Source organism: Erythrolamprus reginae, chromosome 2 (assembly GCF_031021105.1).
Source record: "Erythrolamprus reginae isolate rEryReg1 chromosome 2, rEryReg1.hap1, whole genome shotgun sequence".
Taxonomy (NCBI): domain Eukaryota; kingdom Metazoa; phylum Chordata; class Lepidosauria; order Squamata; family Dipsadidae; genus Erythrolamprus; species Erythrolamprus reginae.
Genome location: NC_091951.1, coordinates 113506022 through 113528926, shown reverse-complemented (window position 1 = coordinate 113528926; position 22905 = coordinate 113506022). Strand labels below are relative to the sequence as shown.

At 39.8% G+C, this 22905-nt stretch overlaps 1 protein-coding gene across 1 annotated transcript in view; it reads right to left on the bottom strand.

Moving 5' to 3' along the window:
- TRPC7 (transient receptor potential cation channel subfamily C member 7) overlaps nt 1-22905 on the bottom strand; it is a 156780-nt gene that overhangs the window by 28406 nt on the left and 105469 nt on the right. The window contains exon 7 of the mRNA XM_070735860.1: nt 12317-12581. Coding sequence (XP_070591961.1) covers nt 12317-12581 — 265 coding nt within the window. The remainder of the gene's footprint in view (nt 1-12316; nt 12582-22905) is intronic.

The following is a 22905-nucleotide window of genomic DNA, read 5'->3' as shown; positions in this document are numbered from 1 at the left end:
GTACTCTTTAACACCTTCATCAATTACTTGGACAAAGGAATAAATGGGGAACTCATCAAATTTGTAGATGATACCAAACTGACAGGAATAGCCAACTCTCCAAAAGATAGACTCAAGAAACAGAAGGATCTTGACAGACTTGTCAAATACAATTCAATGGTGAAAAAAGTAAGTTTTTACATTTAGGAAATAAAAACAAAATGCATAGGTACAGTATATGTAGTAACTTGCTCAACAGTAGTAACTTTGAGAGGGATCTTGGAGTCCTAGTGGGCAACCATTTAAATATGAGCCAGCAGTGTGCAGCAGCTGCCAAAAAAATCAACACAGTTCTCGGCTGCATTAACAGAGGGATAGAACCAAGATCATGTGAAGTATTAATACCACTATATGGACACACTTGGAATACTGCATTCAGTTTTGTTCACCACAATGTAAAAAGGATGTTGAGAAAGAGTGCAGAGAAGAGCAACAAAGATGATTAGGAGATTGGAGGCTAAAACATATGAAGAATGGTTACAGAGATTGGGTATGTCTAGTTTAATGAAAAGAAGGATTAGGGAGACATTATAGAAGTGTTTCAATATCTCAGGAGCTGCCACAAAGAAGAGAATAGGACAAGAAGCAACGGGTGGAAACTAAACAAGGAAAGAAACAATTTAGAACTAAGGAGAAATTTCCTGACTGTTAGAACGGTTGATCAGTGGAAAGGCTTGCCTCCCGAAGTTGTGAATGCTCCAACACTGGAAGTTTTTAAGAAGATGTTGGATAACCATTTGTCTGAAATAGTGTAGGTTTCCTGCCCAAGCAGGGGATTGGATTAGAAGATCTCCAAGGTCCCTCCAACTCTGTTATAATAATAATAATAATAATAATAATAATAATAATAATAATAATAATAATAACAACAACAACAACAACAACAACAACAACAACAACAATAATAATTTCATTCACATCTGTTTTACTATGTGGACAACAATCTGAAGCAACATCAAAATGCCTGTCCTCCCGCTGCCCAAGCCCAAATTAATCACTTCTACCCTGGGAAGAGGCCCTGGAGCGGCCTCTTGATAGTTACTTCCACTTGTTCATCATTCAACTTTAGTCATGCCCATAGGCAAGGATTTTGTTCCTCCTAACTCCATCCAAGCATGATATTTCTAGAATGAATTAAAAATGACTGGTTGTAGGAGTATTGCAAGGAGTGCTGAATCTGCCATTTCAATCTCTGACTTTTCCACGAGAAGGATGTCCCAGCTGACTTTTCAGATCAAAGGATTGTATTAGCTTTCTTTTCAAAAAGCACCATGTTCAAATATTTATGCTTTGAATTTGGAAAGCAATTTTTGAGAAAGAAGAAGGCAGGCAGGCAGGCAGGCAGGAAGGAAGGAAGAGGGAGGGAGAGAGGGAGGGAGGGAGGGAGGGAGGGAGGGATGGATGGATGGATGGAGGGAGGGAGGGAGGGATGGAGGCTTGAAAATATAATGACAGGAGTCTGCGGAGAGGGGCGGCATACAAATCTAAATAATAAATAAATAATAAATAAATAATGGGCAAAGGAGCTGCTTGTTGATGTACACTGCTCAAAAAAATAAAGGGAACACTTAAACAACACAATATGACTCCAAGTAAATTAAACTTCTGTGAAATCAAATTGTCCATTTAGGAAGCAACACTGATTGACAATCCATTTCACATGCTGTTGTGCACATTCAACTTTGTACAGAACAAAGTATTCAATGAGAATATTTCATTCATTCAGATCTAGGATGTGTTATTTGAGTGTTCCCTTTATTTTTTTGAGCAATACATATCGATAAGCATTAGCTTTATTCCCTTATTCTCTCCTGCTTAATGTCTTCACTAAGAAAAGGAAATCTTGAGCCGAATCACAATTAGGGGAAAATAAAATATTTTAGGACTGATTCACACACCCAAGAAAGATCTTGGTAGAATATGGAAATTTTAGATTTCTAAATGGACCTAAGTGTACAATAAAACATATTTTTGATATTAAAATAAGCATCTTTTAGTTTAACCCAGCTTCCAACTTCCTCTATGACATGTTCCATTTTTACCAGCTTTTAACCACTATTCAATCCCTTTCTTAATTTTTCTGAAAAGGTGTATTACCCCTTTTATCAGACATTAAAGCCATGTATATTTTGACAAAATTAATGTTAGGTAACAATAAAATAAGATTCCTTCTTTTAGTTATAGTGTATAAAATATTATTTCATGTTTTTCTTTTTTAATCTCAATCCAACCACAGAGATAAACCACAGCTTTATTGCAAATCTCTAAGGCTCTTTTTTTCTCATTCAGCACAAAATGCCAAATGCCCACAAGGTTCCAGAAAGTGGGAATTTTGAAAAGGACTTGTAACTTAACTACTATTTGCAAAGCCTCAGTTAATTCAAGAGTTTATTTATTATGAGCTGAAGTGACCCGTATTACACAAAAATATATGAATTTAGTATGTTGTATTAGCATTCAAGTCATTGTCTGTTTTATATCTTTAATAATCAGTCTCTGTGTCTTTCATCTTTAGACAACTGCAAAATATAACCCATCCCAACCTTGCAAGGACACACCTGCAATAGCATCTTATTTGAGATGGGCAAACTGTTTTTGAGCACTGGATCAACACATTTATTTATTTTTCCTTTCAAGTGCATATCTTTTCATGTTCAAATGGTAAGCAAAATACATTTGATCTTAGCAAAAATGAGAAGGTAAGTAAGGAGAGAGAGAGAGAGAAAGAATAAGATGAGCAAGATAGAGGAATAGAATTAGAAGATTTTTTTTTAATTTGGTCAGTTAAAATTCTTCCAGGGCTAGGGCCAAATGAATTCGTTAACAGAGCAGAGACCCTAAAATCTATCTTAATAATAGACATCTCTGGAACAGAATCACTTCAAAGAGATCACATTGTATTTATTTGTTGTCAGCCACTCTGAGTCTCAGGAGTAAAGTAAAGTAAATAAAGATTGAAGGTAAGGGAGTAGTTGGGACTTATTTCTACCAAGCTTTGTGCACATGTGCTATGCTGTACCAGCCACATGTGTTAAACCAGTGGTGGCAAACCTATGTCAAGCATGCCACAGGTGGCACATAGAGCCCTCGCTTGCTGTCGCCCCAGCTCAGCTCTGACGTACATGTGCACCCACCTCCCATTGGCCAGCTGGTCTTTGGTCTCTGCCACACATGCCCGGGTTGCATGCGTGGGGGCAGGATGCATGTGTGTGTGTGTGTTGCATTTTGGGTATGCACATGCATGTGTACGCTTTACACATTTTCATTCATTCATTCATTCATTCATTCATTCATTTGATTTCTATGCTGCCCTTCTCCTGAGACTCAGGGTGGCTCACAACAAATTAATATTAGATTTTTAATATTAGATTTCTCAGATGTTTTGTATTTATTTAGAAACATAGAAACATGGAAGACTGACGGCAGAAAAAGACCTCATTATCCATCTAGTCTGCCCTTATACTATTTTTTATATTTTATCATAAACATATATCCATCCTAAGATAAAATACCAAAAATAGTATAAGGGCAGACTAGATGGATCATGAGGTCTTTTTCTGCCGTCAGTCTTCTATGTTTCTAAATAAATACAAAACATCTGAGAAATCTAATATTAAAACACACTAAAAGATTACACTGCTAAATACATGTAATTCCGAGCTGAGATGGCACAGCAGGTAGAGTGCAGTACTGCAGGCAACTGAAGCTGACTGCTAGATCTGCAGGTCAGCGGTTCAAATCTCATCACTGGCTCAAGGTTGACTCAGCCTTCCATCCTTCTGAGGTGGGTAGAATGAGGACCCGGATAGTGGGGGCAATATGCTGGCTCTGTTAAAAAGTGCTATTGCTAACGTGTTGTAAGACGCCCTGAGTTTAAGGAGAAGGGTGGCATTAAAAAAAAAATTCTAATTAATTAATTAATTCAAATTTAAAGCCATTCATCCACATTCATCCTATCATCCAACCATAGGCCAGGGCAGATGTTAAAATTTCACTCAGTGCCAAAAAGGTTCGCCATCACTGTGTTAAGCTGTACTAGCAAGAATTTGCCATATTAATTAAATTTAATTGATGCTGTTTATTGATAGCTAATGTATATACCTGCTCTCTCATTAGTAGTAAGCTTTAAATTAGCTGCCTATGGGCCACATATCCTTCTATTAATGATCCTCCAACTTCCAATTAAGATCAAGTATTTTCCATGCTGGAGGGTTATTTTGAAGACTTTAGAAGTAATTATAAGGGTCTGAATATAGACAAGGCATTCATTAGCTTAGAATCTACTGAAGGTGTCAGTAACAGAATACTGTACTATCGGGGGAAATATGCAGTACATATTGGGCAGTACATATTGGGCAGATAGGTTTATGAGTACTTTAGATTATATGGCTAGCTCCCACAACCTGTTCTGAGTCATTCATAGATTTAAGATGGATGGTTGTTTAGAAAATGACAATTTAACATTGGTTCCCAATATTGCAGAGTTGCTTTTTGCTTCGATATTCCTCATCAGCAATCCTTGAGGGCTCATCTAAGATCATCCCACATAAAGAAAGACTCTCTCCATGTGGGGACGGGTAATTGTGATTGCCTGTTTTCTTCTATACCATTAGCTGCACATACACATAGAACTTTGCTAGCATCTATGGTGCCAATCCTTCTGAATGTTCCAAATGATCTATATGTACAATCAAGGGTGGGCTGCTGCCGGACAGGGGGGAACGCAGTGAGGTAGCAAAAATGGACCTCCACCCAAAGTACCCAATTTTCACGCAAAGATATTGAAAGAAAATTCAGGGCATCCTGGATAAGCCACGCCCACAGTGTGGTAGTAAAAACATTGGTAGCCGTTCACTGTGTACAATATCTAGCTAAAGGTAAGGATTCAAAAATGACCTGGCAAGGATCAAATTCTGTTAAAAGAGCATGCTGAATATAAAGATCAGGATGCTTAAGGAACTTTAAATTTCACTGAACATTGTACAATTTTTACTCTGTAAGATTACTATGGGGCTGACCTGTAACCTTAATAAAGAGTTTTAATAAAGGCTTATTAATAAAGGCTTATTAATCAGTGGGATTTAATTTTAAATATATGTTTCATGTTTTTAAAATGTAGTCATTTTTAAAAAGTGTATATTAAAATCAAGCCTTAATGTTTAGAGATTATATTAATTAAGGTGATTTATAGGTATATCGAGAGCTGGTTTGGTGTAATGGTTAAGGCGTCAGGCTAGAAACTTGGAAAAGGGGGGTCCCAGTCTTTTTTTGGGCACAAAGCGTGCTGGGTGATCTTGGGACAGTCACTTCTACTAGGAAGGAGACAATGGCAAACCACTTCTGAAAAACTTTGCCAAGAAAACTGCTGGTCTGTGAAAATCGGACATAATTGAACAGAAGGGGGAAAAGATACTTTATCATATTTGACAACAATGGGTATTTTAGCTTTAGAACTATACTTTTATTTGAAGTCTATTATGTAAGTTGTGAAACTATAAAGAGGTCAATAATCTCAATAAAAGCTATTGAAACAAGAATGATGTTATTCATATTCAATTATTATTTGGGATAAGTCTCAGCTGGCTAATGCTGATTTATGGTCATTTGGGGATCGTAAGATAGATCTCTGGGTGCTGAGAAGTTACTACAAGGAAATAACTTTTTTCAGAAATATCCCTGAACTGTGCTATATTATCATAAATGTTTGCTGATTATGTTTATTTTTGCTATTCTTTCTTAGTTTAGCATGTACTACTTAAGAATCCATTTCATACCAAATAAGATACACATAAGCCTATTAATTTCCACAGATTTCAGACACCTTAATCCTATGTCAGAGATATTTAATGGGGGTTTTTTGCCCAGCAAGTAATTCCCAAATTCTAATATATAATCCCTTGTTCTCCTTTTATTTAAGATTAAACCCTTGCACGCTGTACTTAAATCATGGACATTTATAATCCATAATGATGCAACTGTTGTTCATTTGTTCCAAATTATCTGATGTAATGAAATGGAATACTGAATCACTCCAAATATCTGAAATAGATGGAAATATATTGTTGGAGGTAAAATCCATCTGATTCAGTTCCAAGCTGGGAGAAAGATGTTGAAAATAAAATGAAGACTGGAGGTTGATTGGAAAGAAGGTTCATTTATTGATGAACAGACCCACCAGGGTTCATGGTTCTGGGACAGCTAATGGCGAGTATTCTGAGCAGAGACAGGTTACAATCGGTGTGCCACAAGGGTCTATTCTGTGTCCTATTCTTTTTAATATGTTTGTGAGTGACATAGGGGAAGGTTTGGTAGGGAAGGTTTGGTAGGGAAGGTTTGCCTATTTGCCGATGACTCTAAAGTGTGCAATAGGGTTGATATTCCTGGAAGCATCTGTAATATGATAAATGATTTAGTTTTACTAGATAAATGGTCAAAGCAATGGAAACTGCAGTTTAATGTTTCCAAATGTAAAATAATGCACTTGGGGAAAAGGAATCTTCAATCAGAGTATTGTATTGGCAGTTCTGTTTTAGCAAAAACTTCAGAAGAGAAGGATTTAGGGGTAGTGATTTCTGACAGTCTCAAAATGAGTGAGCAGTGTGGTTGGGTGGTAGGAAAAGCAAGTAGGATGCTTGGCTGCATAGCTAGAGGTATAACAAGCAGGAAGAGGGAGATTGTGATCCCGCTTTATAGAGCACTGGTGAGACCAGATTTGGAATACTGTGTTCAGTTCTAGAGACCTTACCTACAAAAAGATATTGACAAAATTGAACGGGTCCAAAGAAGGGCTACAAGAATGATGGAAGGTCTTAAGGAAAAGGGGGGACATGATCGAAACATTTAAATATGTCAAAGGGTTAAAAAAGGTTTTTAATAGGAAAGTGAACACAAGAACAAGGGGACACAATTTGAAGTTAGTTGGGGGAAAGATCAAAAGAGAAAATATTATTTTACTGAAAGAGTAGTAGATCCTTGGAACAAACTTCCAGCAGACGTGGTTGGTAAATCCACGTTAACTGAATTTAAACATACCTGGGATAAACATATATCCATCCTAAGATAAAATACAAAAATAGTATAAGGGCAGACTAGATGGATCATGAGGTCTTTTTCTGCCGTCAATCTTCTATGTTTCTAAAAATGGAGTATAGGGTGGGTAGGTTTTTTACCTTCTGGATTCCTATGGGGTCATGTAGCGGTCATGGCTGGCTCTATAGGCAAAAGTGGAAGTGCAAATCCTAGGTGTTTGAGCTAATTTTGTTAACTTTTGGCTTATTGTGTTGCTTATGTAAAGTTTTTACCTGACCCAGTCTTTATGAATGGATTACCAAATCTGAATTTCTAAAAGATGGCCTCCTCAGTTTCTGCTTGGGGCAGGGAAATGGGCTGATTTCTGCCTTTCTTAAGACCCCCCCCCATTTTTCTTTTAGGGGAAATATTTTATCCTGCCTCCCTAATATTCACCAAATCATTTCATTCTTCTAAGGGAGAGAGGGGGAGGGCGTCCCATAATATTTTAAAATTTAAAGATTTGCTTTAAAAAAATTTTAAAATGTATATCCTAGTGTTTTTTAATGCGGTATAGAGAACATATCCGAGTGACAAACAAGCCAAGTGATAAAAATGAAATTTTTGAAACTTCTAGTAAATTGAGCAAAATCTAATCTAATGTGCATCTATCTTTCTCTTTGGAGATTATGTAATTTATATACAGACCTTTATGTTTCAGAAAACATGTCTCTATGTTATTTCTTATCCAGAATATAAAGCTCTGTATGCAAATTCCAAGAACAAAGTTTTTGATATGATACTTCTTGAACATAAAAGAAAGCAAAGAAGTTCTCACATACAGATTACATTTGTTGTTTTATACTTAATTACTTAATGACCAAAAATAAGCTTGCCATACATATAAACAGGAGTTTGCCAAACCATTTTCAGAATGATGAACTGCAGCAATAAGAAGTTTTTCTCTGTATAAACTGACAGTTGTAACTGCAAATCTGCTCATTTATGCATCTTCTGTAGGGAACAGTCTTTAATTACAGGATTAGATACTGTTTTCCACTTGCAACAGCTGTCAGAAAAAATATGTGCACACTAGAGAATAAATTAAGGGCTTATTGGCTGCTGACAGTCTGCTACCACTTTTTGAATGCATGGTACTGTAGTGGAAACCCTTGTTTTATATTTAGGCATACACTGGCAGTTTCAGTACTATAGTACAAAACATGGGGTGACCTAGTCAAGATATAAATAGATGTGAGGTCAATTCCAAATAGCTCTCTTCTCTTCCTCCTCCTTTCTTCCCTCCTTCCCTTCAATTGAAATTTTAAGATATTTCATGTGATTATGATCTGGTAAATTCATATAGAGTAGAGGTCACCATATTCTTCACAGCCAGCTACAAGTTTTTTACCTATAATGTTATCAAAGATTATACCCCATAATATTCTATAATCAGTGCTGAACAATCTAAAGCATATCACAGTGCATGTTCACACTGCATTTTTGTTTTGCAAGAACACAGATTTTGTAAGATTTCATGGCTTTGTGAGCATTTTTCTTTTAAATATTTTAAATGATGAGGTTGGATCTAAGTTGCCTCTAAGAGCCGTGTTGCTGAACCTATGTTTAAAAAGCACCAACCTGTTAGAAAAATGACCTGTCATATAGATGGACACCGCAAATTATTCTAGAACAGGTAAATAATGGTTTGGAGAAAGATATACATCCATCAGTAATAGAATGCAGCTTTTGTTAACTATCTTCATTGAAATATGATTTTTTTTCTGTGCTATAACAATGATGTTATGTTTTACATTATATATAATAATGTAATATAATGTTATATAATATAAGAATAGAATAGAATAACATAACATAGCATAGAATAATATGATATGATATGATTAATAATATAATATAATATAATATAATATAATATAATATAATATAATATAATATAATATAATATAATATAATATAATATAATATAATATAATATAATATAATATAATATAATATAATATAATATAATATAATATAATATAATATAATATAATATAATATAATATAATATAATATAATATAATATAATATAATATAATATAATATAATATAATATAATATAATATAATATAATATAATATAATATAATATAATACAATACAATACAATACAATATAATTAATATAATATAATATAATATAATATAATATAATATAATATAATATAATATAATATAATATAATATAATATAATATAATATACAGTGATACCTCAAGATACGAACCCCTCGTCTTACGAACAACTCGTGATACGAACCCGGGGTTCAGAAAATTTTTGCCTCTTCTTACGAACTTTTTTCGAGTTACGAACCAGCACCCCCCCGAACCCGGGTTCGGGGGGTGCTGGGAAGCCCCCCAGGCCGGCTACAACCTTTTAAAACAGCAGCGCCGCTTCCCATCTGTCTCCTGAAGCCGAACGGCAAAGCCGAACTTCCGCGTTCGGCTTCAGGAGACAGATGGGAAGCGGCGCGGCTGTTTTAAAAGGTCGCAGCCGGCCTGGGGGGCTTGCCAGCACCCCCCGAACCCGGGTTCGGGGTTCGGGAGGTTGCTGGGAAGCCCCTCAGCCCGGCGGTCACCTTTTAAAACAGCCAGGCGGCTTTCCAGCAGCCTCCCAAAGCCGAACAAAGCCGAACTTCCGCGTTCGGTGTTCGGAGGCTGCTGGAAAGTCCTACTTCTCCCCCCCAGCCAAAACCCCAAAGCCTGTTTGCTGCCACACGATTTAGCCAGGACAGGAGTGAAGTGACATGGAGGAATGGGGAGCTGAAACCGGGCGGTTTCAGATTTCCATCCCTTCACGTCACTTCGCCGCTAAATCGTGTGGCAGCAAACATGCTTTGTGGTTTTGGCTGGGGGGGAGAAGTAGGACCTTCCTAACTCCCTCCCCCCCAGCCAAACCCCCAAAGCATGTTTGCTGCCACACGATTTAGCGGCGAAGTGACGTGGATGGATGGAAAGCTGAAACCGGGCTGTTTCAGCTTTCCATCCCTTCACGTCCCTTCGCCGCTAAATCGTGTGGCAGCAAACATGCTTTGGGGATTTGGCTGGGGGGGAGAAGAAGTAGGACCTTCCTAACTCCCTCCCCCCCAGCCAAACCCCCAAAGCATGTTTGCTGCCACACGATTTAGCGGCGAAGTGACGTGGATGGATGGAAAGCTGAAACCGGGCTGTTTCAGCTTTCCATCCCTTCACGTCCCTTCGCCGCTAAATCATGTGGCAGCAAACATGCTTTGGGGATTTGGCTGGGGGGGAGAAGTAGGACCTTCCTAACTCCCTCCCCTCCAGCCAAACCCCCAAAGCATGTTTGCTGCCACACGATTTAGCGGCGAAGTGACGTGGATGGATGGAAAGCTGAAACCGCCCGGTTTCAGCTCCCCATTCCTCCACGTCACTTCGCTCCTATCCTGGCTAAATCGTGTGGCAGCAAACAGGCTTTGGGGTTTTGGCTGGGGGGGAGGGAGTTAGGAAGGTCCTACTGCTTCCTCCCCCAGCCAAAAACACAAAGCCAGGCAGCCTCCAGCTGCCAGAGGAGCCTTCTGATTCTCCCCGCTTCTCTGTCCCGCTCATTACCCATGTCCGGCAGAAGCTGCTGCCCGATTGCTCTTAGCCAGCGGGATGCAAAGTGTTGGGGTGGGGGGGTATCCTGACAGCCCCCCCACCCCAATGCGAGTGGCGGGGAGTCACCCATGGCCGGCAGAAGATCGCTCTTGCTGACCTGATGCCTCGCGGTGAAGCCGGGCAAGAGCGATCTTCTGCCGGCCATGGGCGACTCCCCGCCGCTCGCCCATGGCCGGCAGAAGATCGCTCTTGCCCGGCTTCCCCGCGAGGCATCAGGTCAGCATTCTGGACGGGTGGGCGGCGGGCGAGGATGGGGGAAGCCTCGTGGGGAAGCCGGGCAAGAGCGATCTTCTGCCGGCCATGGGTGAGCGGCGGGGAGTCGCCCATGGCCGGCAGAAGATCGCTCTTGCTGACCTGCTGCCTCGCGGGGAAGCCGGGCAAGAGTGATCTTCTGCCGGCCATGGGCGACTCCCCACCGCTTGCCCATGGCCGGCAGAAGATCGCTCTTGCCCGGCTTCCCCGCGAGGCAGCAGGTCAGCATCCTCGGCGGGCGAGCGGCGGGGAAGCCAGCGGCTGTGGCAGCTGCTGCAAGAGGCTTCCCCGCCTCCTCAAAGCAGCCTCCCAAACCTGAACTTTCGCTGAGAAGCCCCGCCGCCCGGCTGTCACCTTTAAAAACAGCCGGGGGGCTTCTCAGCAGCCTCCCAACGTCGAAGCCCCCAGGCTGTTTTAAAAGGTGACAGCCGGGCGGCAGCGTTTTTTTTGCGGGTTTTTTTTGTTGTTGCACGGATTAATTGACTTTACATTGTTTCCTATGGGAAACAATGTTTCGTCTTATGAACCTTTCGTCTTACGAACCTCCTCCTTGCACCAATTAAGTTCGTATCATGAGGTATTACTGTAATATAATATAATATAATATAATATAATATCATATCATATCATATCATATCATATCATATCATATCATATCATATCATATAGCATAGCACAGAAAAACATAATATAACATTTTTTTACATTATATTATGTTGTTATGTTATTCCATTCCATTCCATTCCATGTTATTTTTCAAGCTTTACAGAATATCTAGCTAACAGTAAAACAGTATAACATTTGATATCTGAAAATGATATGCATATTGGATATATTAACTCCATCAAATTGTTTCTTTAATGGTGCATATCATCTGGTGCCCTATTTTACATCTCTATGCTACTACTGCTACTTTCCTTTAGGATTGACCATGATAATTTCCTAGAACAGTGTTTCTTTGTGTTTTCAGATAATAGGTGATAGATGATGGATGATAGATGATAGAGACAGACAGACAGACAGACAGACAGACAGACAGACAGAATTGTTGGTACTACATATGTTTCCTTATTTTTGTGTTCCTTTGATCTCATTTTATCAATTAAACTGTTTAGATGTTTGCTGATATCTAATATTTAAACATCGAGCCATATTTGCTAGCTGAACTGAGTTGGTCTGATCTGGATAGAGAGGCTGACTGAGAATGTCTTGAGTGCAGAATAAACTGGATATTTTCCACAATAATGTTCCAACAATGCAGGAATACACTTAGTCTATAATCTTATAGAATACACATAAGAGCAGTCTGGGGAGTCAAAACCCATGCTGCAGATACTCACGTTGTAAACGCTGGGTTATATTTTGCACCTAGGTAGTATGAGTAAAGGTTGAACATTCCAATCATGAAGGCGAGAAACACCATGATAAAGATGACCATGAACTTGAAGATGTCTTTCACAGTTCTTCCCAAAGAAATCTGGAGAGGACCAAAGCTTTCATTGGCTGGGAGAATGTAAGCAATCCTTGAGAAACTGAGTACCACCGCTATTGCATATAGTCCTTCTGATATGATCTGAGGATCTGAGGGAAGCCATTTGTTCCTGGCTAAAAGAAAACACAATAGGCAATATATATATGTGTGTGTAGAATTAATAATGAAGATCCAAATCAAAAGTGGGAGGAGGGAGATTCTGAGGAAGACTGAAGAAGAAAGACTCTACATCTTCTTACTGATGAAGTTCTTAGATGTTATTGGTGCATCTCAATTTCATCCTTGCCCTTTGTTTCTGGATTATTAGGGTTAACTTTGTCTCTTCTTTCTTCCCCTGTTACCAAATCAGAACTGTAAGATTCCCAAGGAACATAAAGGGCTTCATCCAATGTAGATTAAAGAATAGAAAGCTCTGATCTACCTGTAGTGAAATATCTTGCTGGATTCTTTTCTTATTTGTTTAATGATTGTTACTAATTACTATATCACTATAGCCTCATGTTGAAGCTGCCTGTACTGCTTGAATTAAAGTCGCCTGAAACTTTTTATTTTTTTAAACAAAAAAGGAAACAAACCAAACCAAACAAAAACATGTTAATGCATTTCTGTGAATCTAGAATTCTGGCTTCTAGGCATTGGTGGGCCCTGGCCTCAATGGTGGAGAACGCTGTTCTGGTGGCAGCCGTGTAGCACGTAGGCTAGCACTGGTGGTGATGCTGGATGTGCACGTGCCACCGGCGCTTCCCCGGACCTACGCCTGCCCTGTCCCACCACGAGCGCTGCCTTCCCCCGCTGTTCGCCCCTTGCTCGCCTCTTGTGCCGGCTCCCCTTACCACCTGTGCTGCCGCCATTTGCCCCAAGAGTGAGAGGTGAGCGTGGCAAATGGGTGGTGGTGGGGGGCAAATGGCGGTGGGCAGCAGCAAGCGGGCACTTACTTGTTTGCCCATTTCCAGGTTTTTCCACTTTTGCGCATGCGCAGAAGTGGAAAACCCCAGAAATCGCGCTCGCACACGAAAGAGGAGAAGCAGGGATGTACTCCTGGCCCGTTCTGGTAGGACCGGGAATGGTAGCCTACTCCTGCTTATAGGTCACCATTCACCAATCCATCTGAGGAATAATATCCAATTTGGTTTCCAAGATTTTGGATAATAATCCTTCCTATAATATATTTTCCAAAATGACTGAATAATTTAAATTAAGTCATTGTTCATTTTACTTGTTTAACTGTTATTTTATTTCATGGATTGCAACCTACCCCAAGAACCTCTCGAAAGCATGTTAAACTGCAAATATTATTTTAAGTAAATGAATAAGTAATATGGTTTGATCATAATTCTGATTGTTTGATAAAGGCACCACCAGTGACTGTCTTCTTAGTTTTAGAAATAATCACCAGCTCCCTTTGAGTTCCTAAATACTCAACAGTTAGGTTTGTTGAATCACCTTAGCCTTGACATTAATGATATCAGGCACCTTGTTCGGGTTCTTAAGGACTGCGTGAAGCTCAGCAAAGGAAATCTTTCTGTGCAGGCTACCCATTAAACAGGGCATTTAGAAAATACTTGGTGCTTGCTCATATGGAACGTGTATATATTCAGCTGCATAGACAAAGATTCTTTTTTTGCAAAATAGATTTCTCTAAATGAATCCTATAAAGAAAGACCAATGAACCATCTCTCAAAGATCCTGGAGCATTAGACAACTACCAGATTAGTAAGGGCTCATCTTTAAATGGGGGGAAAATAGAAACTACAGTCTGACATTAATACCTGGGAAGATTCTGAAAAATATAATCAAGCGATGTATCTGCAAATACCTAGGGGCTAATAAAGTCAGATCATGAGAGATAAATCTTATTGCATTCTTTGACAATATGACAAAATTAGTTGTCTTGCAAAATGCTGTGGATATCGTTTACTTAGAGTTCAGTGAGGCATTTTGTAAACTAGACCCCAAACTACTACAGTGATGGTGAACCGTTTTCAGCTCGGGTGCCAAAAGGGTGCACGCTTACACCCATAATGCAATGCCCCCTATACATGTGCACAACCCCCATGCTTCCTGCCACACATGTGCACAAGCCTCATTGAAGCCACTGGACTTCTGGTAGGTCTATTGGGCTGTTTTTCACTCTCGCCAGGGTTTAGGAAGGCCTCCTGAAGTGCAGGGATGGCAAAAAATGGCCCAATGCGCAAATTGAAAGTTCAGAAATGAAACAGAATTGGGGCTGCCTTACTACTTACCTTCATATAGTCACAATCAGGCCTTGCACACCTTGACCCATTTTTTGTAAAGCCATCAAGGCTTTCCTGAAGTCCTTTTTAGCTGATAACAGAGCTCCAGATTGATCTGAAAGTCTGTTATTGGCTGTAGAGGCCTTCAGGAAAGCCTTCTGGGCAGCAGAAGAAATGGGTAGAGGTTTGGAGGCCTGGTTTGGAGGCCTGGCTGCAACTGTCCAAAGCCAAAGAAATTCCCGATGCACACAAGTGGACTTCCGTTGGGCCGCTTTCACCATCTCCAGGCTTTAGGACGCCTTCCTGAAGCCCCAAGAGAGTGAAAATGGCTGAAAAGAAGGCCCAAAACCTCATGTTCCCTCAAATATGACTCGGTGTGCCACCTGTGGCAAGTGTGTTTGCCATCACTGACTTACTACTTGATAAGAATTAAAAAATGTGGGTTAGATAGCATCACCACCAGATGGATTCATAACTGGCTAACCAAGCACACTCAATGTGTAGACCTTAATGGAACTGCATCTAAATGGAGGGGAGTATACAATGGAGTACAACAAGGCTCTGTCTTCGATCTGCACTCTTCAATATATTCAAAAATGGTTTAGATGAGGGGATAGAAGATGAACTCATCAAATCTGCAGTTGACGGCAAGCTGGCAAGAATAGCCAACATGGTAGAAGAAAGATTCAACGCATCAAAGGATCTTCATAGGCTTGAACACTAGGCCCTATCTAACAAAATGAAATTCAATGATGAGAAAAGTAAGGTTCTACATTTAGGCAAGTAAAGTCAAATGTACAGTTACAGAATAGGTGGCACTTGGCTCAACAGTAGCGATCTTGAAATCCTAGTGGACAATCATGTGAATATAAGCCAGCTGTGTGCTGCAGCTGCTAAAAAGGCAACATAGCCCTAGATCGCAGTAGTAGAGGGATAGAATCAAGATCACATGAAGTATCAATACTACTCTATAATGCCTTAGTAAGACTACACTTGGAATATTGAATCCAGTTTTGGTTTCTGCAATATAAAAAAGTGCAGAAAAGAGCAACAAAGATAATCAGGGGACTGAAGAATGATTGCATGAATTGAGTACGTCTAGTTTAATGAAAAGAAGGACTAGGGAGTCCTCATTGCCACAAAGTGGGGTGGGGGGAGCAACCTATTTTCCAAAGCACCTGAAGACAGAACAAGAAGCAATGGATGGAAACTAATCAAGGAGAGAACTCCTAGAACTAAAGAGAAATTTCCTGAAAGAAGAGTTAATTAGTAGAACAACTTGCCTCCAGTGTTTCAATACTGAATATTTTAAAGAAGAGATTGGACAATAATTTGTCTAAAATGATACAGGGCAATGATTCTCAACAGGGGGGGGGGGTTTCCTATTACCACTGCTACCAGTGCGCTACACACTGAGCTTCACTTCTCCTGCATGCCCGCGCATGTGTCCTGGCATGCAGAAACAAAAAACCACCAAAATCTCACTGACGCATGAGTCTTCGGAGAGGGGCGGCATACAAATCTAAGTAATAAATAAATAAATAAATAAATAAATAATCCCCTCACAAGATTTTGATTCATGTGCCTGTACAGAAGCAAAACCATGATGGGATGCATCCACAACCACGCAGAAGAACAGAAGCTGCGTGCACAGTGCAACTTTCATTACCAGTGATCTGTCCTCAACCGTACCAGTAGCAATGCTCTACTAGTCCTCATCCTGTGGTCCATAGAATCCTGTGTGTGTGCAGTGGTGGGCTATGAGCCGGAACACTAAATTGCACTCGCTGCTGCAACTGATAAGTTCTTGCAGGACCAGAGAGAGAGAGAGGGAGAGAGGGAGGGAGGGAGGGAGAGAGAGAGAGAGAGAGAGGTGGGCTATGAGCCAGAACACTAAATTGCACTTGCCACTGTGGCTCATAAGTTATTGCAGGACCAGCGCGATTTTGCTGCTGCACCTATGGAGGTAGCAAAATCATGCACGGAGCCAAAGGTAAAACCTCGCCGAAACATGGGCGCAATTTTGCTACCTTCACAGGTGCAGAAGCAAAATCGTGCTGATCCTGCAATAACTGATGAGCCGCAGTGGCAAGTGCAATTTAATGTTCTGCCTCATAGCCCACCTCTCTCTCTCTCTCTCTCTCTCTCTGTGCAATATCATTACAATGCCCGCTGCCAACTCACCGGCGGCGGTCGTTGCGGCGTGGCCAGGGAAGGAGGCCGCCATTGTGGGCGGAGCCTGCGGCCCCCACATCATCAACGGGGGCCGCAGTGACGACGTTTGGGTGCGCTGGGCACCGATTGGCCAGGGCAAGAGGGAGGCAGCCCTATAAAAGGGGCTGCCTCGTGGCGCAGTTCCTCTTGCCCGATCGTCGTGGGACACCCTCCCACCCTCCCTCTGTTACAGGGTGTATATGATGGGTCGCCCTTAGGGGGCCGAGTAGGAATTTTTTGCAGTCACAGTAAATTGGCCGAACTGTGGTTGTTTTTTCGCCTACTCCACTCTGTGCATGGGAGTGTGGTTAGGGGGTGGACTCACCAACTAGTGCCCCCCCTCAAGGTCACTGGGGGGGGAAGGCCGATAGGGGGCGGAAATGGGCGTAAGCAGCAACTGTGTGATCTCCTTTAGGGGCACCTCTAGTGAAGTGAGGGGCGATCTCCTTCTCGAATTACAGGGCTTGACCGGCTTGGGTTCGGGGAGGGGGTCGCTCCTGAGGCTCGCTGGCTGGGGCTTACCAGAGACCAGTAGCGAGCCATCCCACACGCCATGGGGGCGTGGTAATGGGGCAGGGGGCAGGTGTAATTTTACCATGACCCTGCACCCAGGCAAGGAGCTTTCGCCCGAGAGTTGCTCAGTTGAGGTTGTTTGAAAGTTAACTCCGCCCCCATTTGATTTATGCACCCCTGCAGGTCACGTGGTTTTAATTGGTTAAATAGTTAATTTGAGTTTGGTTTAATAAAAGTGACCCCATTATACCCATACCTTTGTGTCCGACTGTTACTCCGCCTGCGCCGCAATGGGTCAGCAAAGGTTTGAAGAAATGTTATGATTTAAATCTTGAGTTCAGTCTCAGTGGCCACAAAAGGTATTTAAAGGGTGTCTACGTGAAGAAAAGGTTGAGAGCCCCTGGTAAAGGGTTCCCCGATTGAAAAAAAAAGGTTGGACTAAAAGACCAAGGTCCCTTCAAACTCTGTTATTCTGTAAGGCTAAAGATGTTGTGAACATGTGTCCAGAATCCTGCACGAGCTCTACTAGTATACTCAAAAGTCTTTGGGAACTTCTTGTAAAGGATAATTTAATCAATATTCAGGATATGTTGCTAAATCACTGACCACATGAAAACATCCTTCTCTCATGAAATCGCCACTCTTTATCAACAAATATATCTGTGCAATTACATGCCAGTCTCCTGAAAAATGTGATAACTGTATAATATTCTTGCATGTCTACGTTCACAAGAAAATTCAATTTCCTCAGCTCTGACCTCTGCTCTTTTAATTTATGTATGTATAGACTCTGAAGTATGTATAGTTGGCTGGAAGGCACAATGTGCACTTGCATGAATATTGGTCGGAAAATCCAACATTTTGGGACTTAGGTCACAAAGTGGTTGGGTGGCATCCATGGCAGTTCTATCTAGTGCAAACAGATGGAAGAAAGTGATGATGTTAAGGAATTTCAATTGCTAAAAGCCTGATCTGCTTTCTAATCTGCATTTGAAGGGCAATTTTCCTACTGAGTTTTTTACTTTCTATTTTTTTTTTTACAGAAATGGTGTAACTGTTTATATTTGAAACATTCATAATGTTTGTAAGTCACTTTTTTATCAGTGCAAATTACCCATTTCATTAAAAAAAATCCTGAAGATTTGTTGACTGCAAGATTTTCAATACAAGTTCTCTGGGTACAAGGTTTCTTTAGAAGGCAGCTAGTGCATTTTAAACAGTTTGTAATACGGTACTTTGCCTTTTTCTTTTCCATGTTTGAAAAATACATATTTCAAATCAAGGATTTTGAGGCTAGTTTTCAAGCTGCTATGAAAGCCCATTTTCATTTCCAGAAGAATAATTTCATGGCATAGTGATGGTATTAGTTTCATGCCATAGAGACCAGCCACCATAATGAAGTTTTTAGCCTCCTGCCTGTTCTAATTGTTTTCCAAATTAGAATTTGGCAGTAGCCATATCCATGCCTAAAATGCTTAGGATCAAAGGTCTGAAAATAACAGTCTCAGCAATACTACCCACTAAGATCAGCTGGGGTTCTGCTTGTAAACTCACTAATAGATTTAGCTCACTTTTGGATGGCTAGGCGTAAGGCCATCTGTCCTCACACTCTGCCTATTTTATTATAGACAATGCAAGACCTGTATCTATTTACCCTAGCATTTGTAAAATAAAAACTATTCCAGTAACAAACTATTATATTAAAAAAATAAAGTGAAGGGTGCTTGGTGGTCTCTGAGCTTGGTTGCTTTTTTGTAGATGCTTCATTACCCAAATGAACGTAGCAACATCAGTGCTAGTAAAAATGAAGTTTGTTTCAATTATTGCAATGTTACTATCTGATTCCAGGATTGGTAATTTTACTGTTGATTGATCTATTTACAGTTTCTTTAGAATTAAATATAACTTTAACTAGAAGAGGGTTGTTTTGTACCCAATCTCTGGCCTCCTTTGGCACTAAGAGTAGCAATAAAATAAAATATAAAATATAAATACCACTTCCTTTGTACCTGAAGTAATAGGAGCATCAAGGCACAAGGGCCACAGGCTGTAGGGTTGTAGGCTAGTTGAGAAAAATATCACAAAGAAAGTGATGGTAAATCACTGCATTGATGGGTAAGTGTGAATACCAAGTGTGCATGGAGCTATTTGCATCTGTCATCTGTAGGTTTGTACTTCCCTTTTCTCACTTGCCTTGATTGCCTTAACACAGAGAATTTTACAGCTGCTGATTCTGACAGGTGAACAGCCAGAATGATCTTCATAAACAAGCAGCCTTTGAAAAGGCATGAAGTATTTATGATAAAAAAGCGGTTCAGATTCAGATTCTCCTGAAAAAAGGAACATTTTGAGGCTCTTTAATTAAACTGATGACATAACAAATTTCAATGGAAGCAAAAAAGGAAAGGATGCCCAAATTTCAGAGATAGGATCACATTGATGGTAAAGTACCTTGGATTACAAATAGAAAGGAAATATTAAAAATAAAAATAATGGAGAAATAGAATAGAGTAGAAGAATACAATTTTCTTTTTGCCAAATGTGATTGGACACGCAAGGATTTTGTCTTAGTACCTATGCTCTCAGTGTACATGAAAGAAAAGATAAGTTTGTCAAGAATCATAAGGTACAACACTTAATGATAGTATGGGTACAAATAAACAATCAAAGATTTAAAAAAACATGGGTTGCCTGTCACATTGGAAGAATATTAACTAAATGTATAGTTTCATGATAAAATATTGTTTAATTTCTTAAATTTAGAACGAAGTATAAATTCAGTTTTACATTTCTAGCTGTAATGACACAATCGTGTCACAAGAGGGAGGTGAATACCACAGTACAATTTGTATTAAAAATTAGTTTCAAAGAGGGTATTTTTTTTTTTAAAAAAAGGAGGCAGGTGTAATGGATTGGCATGTACTATTTGTTTGATAACTATTTTGCTAATTGCATTCCTGAAGTTTTGCTGAAAAGTCTTATTTAAAAATACCTACTTCTGAGTAGTATCTGAGTGACATAAATCAATGCTGCTCCAATTGCGTTGGATTTTAACAATTATGCTCTCTCCCTGATCTGTATTTTTGCAGCTCACTGTAACAATATTGTCCTACTCAAGCATTATGCAAAACAGGAAGAAATTTATGTTAACCCTCTTTTTTATCAAAGAGAGGTGGGGGAGGAAGGGAGAGGGAGAGACAGAAGTACCAGAACATTTTCAGGCCAGCTGAGCATTTTAAAATATATAACGGATGATGAATTAAAGTTTCTATCTGTGTACCTAAGACCAGCATCCAGCAACCAGATTTATTTCATGCCATCTATGTATTTGTAATCACTAGATCATCCATACACATAATTCTTGGTTTATGATCCTTCATTTAAAGGCCATTCAAAGTTACGGCAGTGCTGAAAAGAATGGCTTATGATCAGTCCTCCCACTTATAACCATGACAGCGTCCCTGCAGTCACATGATAAAAATCTGAATGGCAACCATCATGTATTTACAATAGTTACAGCATCCCAGAGTCACATTATTTACAACTTTTACATGGAATTTCTGACAAATCTATAGAGGAAGCTGGATTTGCTTATAAATCATATGATTAGCTGAACAACAACTGCAAAAAATGTCATAAAATCAGCCATGACATGTTTAACAACCTTAGTGACAGAAGTTCCGACCCCAATTGTGATTGTAAGTGCAGAACTATCTGTATTACAAAAGAGAAAGTAAAGAAGTAAAATATCAAGAGATATCAAAAATTTAGAGTATTGGCTTCACCTTCCTTCCTGAAATAACATATCATATTTTTTAGAGTATAAGATGCATCTTTTTACCCGCAAAAAGAGGATGAAAACTTGGGTGCATCTACACTGAATGTAGCCCCATCAGCCACCGCCACCCTTTGGCCTCTGCCTCCCAGCAATTTACCTCCTTGCAGAAAAGAGTGCAGAACCTGATTAGCACAAGCAAGTGATTACAGGCTTCCTGACCAGCAGCTGATTGAAGCTGCAGGCAGGCCATGTGCTAAAATGAAAGTGAAACTAAAGCTTCAAGAATGCAAATTGCTGGGAGGAAGAGGCAGAGGCAGAATTTTATTTTCTTGTGCTAATCAGTTGTTGAAACTGGATGCAAGAAGGTAAGTCAATACCATATTTTTGGAGTGTAAGGTGCATCTTTTTCCTCCCTAGGAGAGGCTGATAATTTGGGTGCGTCTTATACTCTGAATGTAGCTTATTTTTCAGCCTTAACTAGCTGCTAATGATCTTCCCAACTCTTACCTTGCAGGCTCTTTCATTGTTTCACTCTGTGAAGAATGTTTTCCAAACCCTAAGTCTTTGCTGGTATTTTTTATTTCATTTTTTATTTGCTCCAACTGTTTCTTTCCAGCCCAAACCAGGTGCTAACAATGTTCCCAGCTCTTACGGCTTGCAAGCTCTTTCATTGTTACTCCCTGCAAAGAATGTTTTTCAAGCCCTAAGACTTTACAGGGTTTTTTCCATTGCTCTATTTGTTCCGAATGTTTCTTTCCAGATGCTAATGATGTTCCCAGCTCTTACTGGCTTGCAACTTCTTTCATTGTTACTCTCTTCAAATAATTTTTTTAAAGCCCCAACCAGGGAATAAAATAACGGGCTGGCTAAGGACGCTAGCCAGATATTCATCTGGCTAGCCTCCTTAGCCAGCACATTATTTTATTCCCTGGTTGGGGCAAGCATATTCTTTTTCCTATTTTCCTCCCCAAAAACTAAGGTGCATCTTATACTCTGGTGCATCTTATACTCTGAAAAATACGGTAACTATAAATATCAAATAGACTGTTCAAGTTGTTAAATTCATTTTTTAAAGACTGCTTTATTATTGTTCTAGACAACTTAACAAACTGAAGAAGTTTTTTTTTAAATAAATGCTTGTTCTGAAGATGCCCATTGCGATTTTATCTTCTTTTAAATAGCAGAGAATACTTCCAGAAAGCCAGATCAATTTTAAAGATCTGTAAAAGTATAATCTGCAATGTCCTGTTTTTGTATTAAGTATTAGTATTAAGATACGGCAGCTGAGTTAAACCCTGACTTAGTCATGTTTGGAGTAAATCTATTTAAATAATTGGGGGGAGTTAGTGTGATTACAATTATGAAAAAACTTTCTGGGATTAATATACTGCCATAATGTACATTTCTCCCATTCTTTGCTATTTCTATGGGTTAGGCACACATGCACATAAATACACACCATTATCTGTGGTGTTTGCTGTGAGGCAGAAGCAGATTTTTTCCTTGTTTTCCTCCCCCCAAACTAAGGTGTGTCTTATATTCCAGTGCATCTTGTACTCCGAAAAATACCTTAAGTGCTTCTCAAATCCATTACATTCTTTCTTCATGTTAAGGAATGGCATACAGGAATTAAGTTGCAATATAAACCAGATACATCTATGCTTGATTTTCAATCTACAGCAAGGAAACCACAAGAGC